Source organism: Cariama cristata, unplaced genomic scaffold (assembly GCF_000690535.1).
Source record: "Cariama cristata isolate BGI_N322 unplaced genomic scaffold, ASM69053v1 scaffold23612, whole genome shotgun sequence".
NCBI classification, from domain to species: Eukaryota; Metazoa; Chordata; class Aves; order Cariamiformes; family Cariamidae; genus Cariama; species Cariama cristata.
Genome location: NW_009603563.1, coordinates 29,875 through 33,797, shown reverse-complemented (window position 1 = coordinate 33,797; position 3,923 = coordinate 29,875). Strand labels below are relative to the sequence as shown.

At 38.8% G+C, this 3,923-nt stretch overlaps 1 protein-coding gene across 1 annotated transcript in view; it reads left to right on the top strand.

Moving 5' to 3' along the window:
• Positions 1–340: 340 nt before the first annotated feature.
• Positions 341–3,923, top strand: part of SPICE1 (spindle and centriole associated protein 1) — a gene marked incomplete at its 5' end in the record, with an annotated part of 23,972 nt that continues 20,389 nt past the window's right edge. The window contains 2 exons of the mRNA XM_009695255.1: positions 341–388; positions 1,463–1,609. Coding sequence (XP_009693557.1) covers positions 341–388; positions 1,463–1,609 — 195 coding nt within the window. The remainder of the gene's footprint in view (positions 389–1,462; positions 1,610–3,923) is intronic.

Genomic DNA, 3,923 nt, shown 5'->3' with positions numbered 1-3,923 from the left:
TGTGGATTTGGGCAGGGAGGGACACTGTGGCGGACACATGGCGTGTGCACGGCGTGGACGTGACCCCTCTCGCCTCCTTGGTCCTGCCTGAGGTTCGCCCTCCCAGCTGGCAGCCCGCTCTTCAGGCTGAGGGGCATGCCCGGTCTTGATGGGAGTACCGGTTTTGCCCCTTGCCTACCTCACTGAGGGTGGAATGCTTTACAACACCGTAAAAGTGCACCATTCTATAGTTTTGTGCTGATCATATTGTAATGTAGAGTGGGTTTTTTTAATGACACTTGAAAAAAAATGTTTGTCCTCAGTTCTGGCTTTTGATGTCTTCTCTGGTTCCTGTTTGCAGAATACTGTCCATGATTTGACAGTCCACCGTGCGACTCCTGACGATATTGTAAGTTTAATAGCAAGCGCTACTCCTTCTCTTTAGCAAGGAGATTTAGCTGATTATCTGACATAAGTGTTTACCATACTTATGGGGATATTTTCTGCCAATGTTTAATCTCCCGTTTCAAGCTTCTGAAAATACTATCTCTGTAGTGTTAGTTCTTTGTGATATCATGCACCCCCAGCTCTGCCCGTTGGTGTTTTTCAGTTTTCTGTTTCCATTGGGAAGCAGTAGCCATAGTTTTTATTTCAATAAACTGTATACTATCATAAAAGTGTAAAAATGTAAATACATAGAAACTCAGTGGATTAGTTGAATTTAAGTCTCATCTCTGCTGGAAGAACTCAAAGACATGCTTTATTTTAGGAATTTCTCCAATTCTGAGGATACTCAAATTTCATTTAAATGATTTAACATAATTTCTTTATACTGAATGACCTGTTCATTACAAAATCTGTGAACTCCATTTCATTTTCCTTGGTAGCACTGATTACCAGGATGGAACAGGCAGTATGAGCTATTGTTGCTTCTAAATTTTGACAGATTAGTCAGGACAGATGGGCACAATAGCAGAGAGAGACTTGATTCTATAAATGGTTGGCTTGATAGCTTCCAGACACTTTAGCAACCACCTCACACATTTAATTTGTTTAATTTGTATTTAAACTGAATATATATCTCTCTCTCTCTTGTTAGCAGAAAAGAGAGAGTATCTCTGGTGACTGACAGTGTTAAATCAGCAAAATGCATTATGTCTTTTTATGCATATTATAGGTGGTAGTGTTTGGTTTGTTCCTCCCTTTACAGCTGAGAAAACTTTCTGAGTCAGTGGTATAGGGCAGATGGAAACTGTGAGCCTTTCCCCATTCACCTTTGGAGCTGCTTTAAATTTGGCTGGTACTAGCGGCATTTTAAACTTCTGGATGTTTGTGAGGCTCTCACTGGTACTACCATGAAGTTAACATAAGTAGTATTCAGCGCATGAATGATAAAATCAAGAAGAGCTCGTTATCATTACCCTCCAAATTTTGCTTTGGATTGTCCCTTGATTTTGACATGGCTTCTTTCATGTTTACATAGCTGCGTCGCCATGAAATACACAAATCAAAAAACAAAGCACTGGCGCATCTGGAGCTGCAAGAGAAAGCATTGAAAAGAAAATGGAAGAAGCAAAAACAATTGGCTGCTGATTCCTTAGAGGGAAGGAAATTGGCTCTGATGCGTGAGGTGAGAGCTAAATCTGTACTTTCGGCCCGCTGTAGATGATTTGTAGCAGTAGTGGAAAACTGCTCTTGAACATAGGTCAACCTTTACTCCCCTTGTTGGATAACTTGACTTCATATATGCATACACTCTCCCTCTTCTATGTGCTGTGTGCGTGCAATGATTGGAATAGGCTGTTTAACATGTTAACTGATCTATACAGTTGCGCATTTGATCCTTGTTGCCCTCTGTAATTCTGCAGGCCTCTGCCTCTGAAAAGGAACCGATTGCAGAGTTAAACTGTGTGTTGTGAAAAGTACGTGTATTCTTTGTGTTCTTATTGCTATCTTGCCTCTTCCTGCTCCTGTCTAGTATTTTTCTTTGATGGAAGGAGGAACATTTCTCTTTCTGGGAGGGACATCCTTATCTGCCATTGCTTATTTAAACAGAGAAAATGCAGAGTCATAGGGGCTGAAAGGGCGAGGCAAGAAGTTATAAGGAAGAGCTTGTCTGTAAGGAAAATTGACACAACAAAGGTTGAGGAGCTATGGCTGCTAGCAGACAAGCTTGTCATCTGGGGATTGAAAAGCTTGTTCTCCTGGCATTCTGAAGCATTCTGACTGAAAGTATATTGTTTAAGTTGCTTTTGAATATTGAACTGTAGCAGCAAACCTAAGCTTAGCTAACAGAGACAGTAGCTGTCACTGCATGAAAAGAGGTTTCAGTGGTAGGTATCTTTTTGTTTCACATGGCAGGTGACTCCTTGCCATATGTTATGAAAACTAATCTCAAAACATAGTCATTAGCTTTCAGACCTTGTGAGCACTTGGACAAACTAAGAATTGTTCTTGTTGGTAAAGAATGATGATGAACAATGTTCACCTAGCAGTTAAAATAAACATGATTTAGTAGTCCTGTAAATGTACAGTGGATTAACCATCACAGACCTCTTCTCTCTTTCATCTTTTGGAAATCTTCAGAAGTCTTTTTCTGATATCTGAGAACATTCAAGCATAGACAGAAACAAATGAAAGTTCTTAGGATTGAAGTTCTCCTTCTAGTTTTCTATTTGACACTTGTTTTTCTGCAATCACAGTAGAATTTTTGTTAAGGATATCATGCTAATCAAGCCTGAAACTTTAGTTTTGACCTTTGTCACTTTCATACTTTTCTGCCAAGTACATTTTAGTGGAGTATTCAAAAAAGCTGTGGACTTTTATACAAATTTCCCTAATGTAATAGCAGGCTAGTTTCAATAAGACTTCCATGCAGAAATAAATTATGTATCACAAAGGTAGTTTAGACTACCCACTCTAAGATTTGATTGGACTACCTATTATGTGACTTTGTTATTTTGCAGATGTGAAACTCATGCTTAGGAATAGTCTGCTGTATTTGTTGCCATTTCTAATGACAATACACAATTTTCAATTCCTCCTGAGTGGCTTTCCCCTTCATATTTAAGAGATTACTTTATTCAACATACTCTTTATGTACTTCTGAATTTGAAAAAAGATGCTTCCAGATAGGAAGACAAAAGCAGATGATGCCAGGCAAGTTGAAACCCATTTAGCTGTTGCTGTTTGAAACACTGACTACTTCTTATGTCTACAGAAAAATAAAATAGATGGAGAGTCACCATTTTTGCTTATCCCTAGCTTAAATCTTGTTAATTGCTAGGTCCTGTTGTTCAGAGTAACTGAGGGTACTCTTCAGTCTGTGTCTCCCAGCAGAGCACAACCACTGTGGATTGTCTCCTTGACTCTGTTATCTTGGTGATCTTTTTTCCTTTACTGCTTCCTAAGCCCCTTGAATCCTACTCAACTGCAAAAATACTCAGAGACAAAAAACTAGGAAGATGCTGCTACTAGTATGGTTTTTCTTGTAGCTGTAGGTTGAAGAGAAAGAAAGCAAAAAGTTATAAAATGGATAAGCAGAATTTTAATATTTAATATAGTGTGAGTTCACCTCTACCTGTGGACTGTGAATGTGTAGGTACCGCACTGATTGGTCCTATAACAATTTATTTTTAAACTAATGTTAATGTTTTGCGCTGAAGTGTAGGTGGCGAATGGATGGTCATAGTGGGGAGATTTTAGGATTAGTCCAGTTCAATTATCTTTAATAACAATCTGAAACAGGAGGGAAGATGAATTTTAATGAAATTCATAGGTGATACTAAACTGGGACAAAGTACAGCACTCAGTGAATTTGTTGAGGGCATGTAAATGGGCCTACAGGGGTTAGAAGCTGCTATCACTTTGTTTTCTGCTGATCACAAGCAAATTTGAACTAATCTACCTTGGGAGCAATGCTCTAAAAATGTTCATAATGTGTT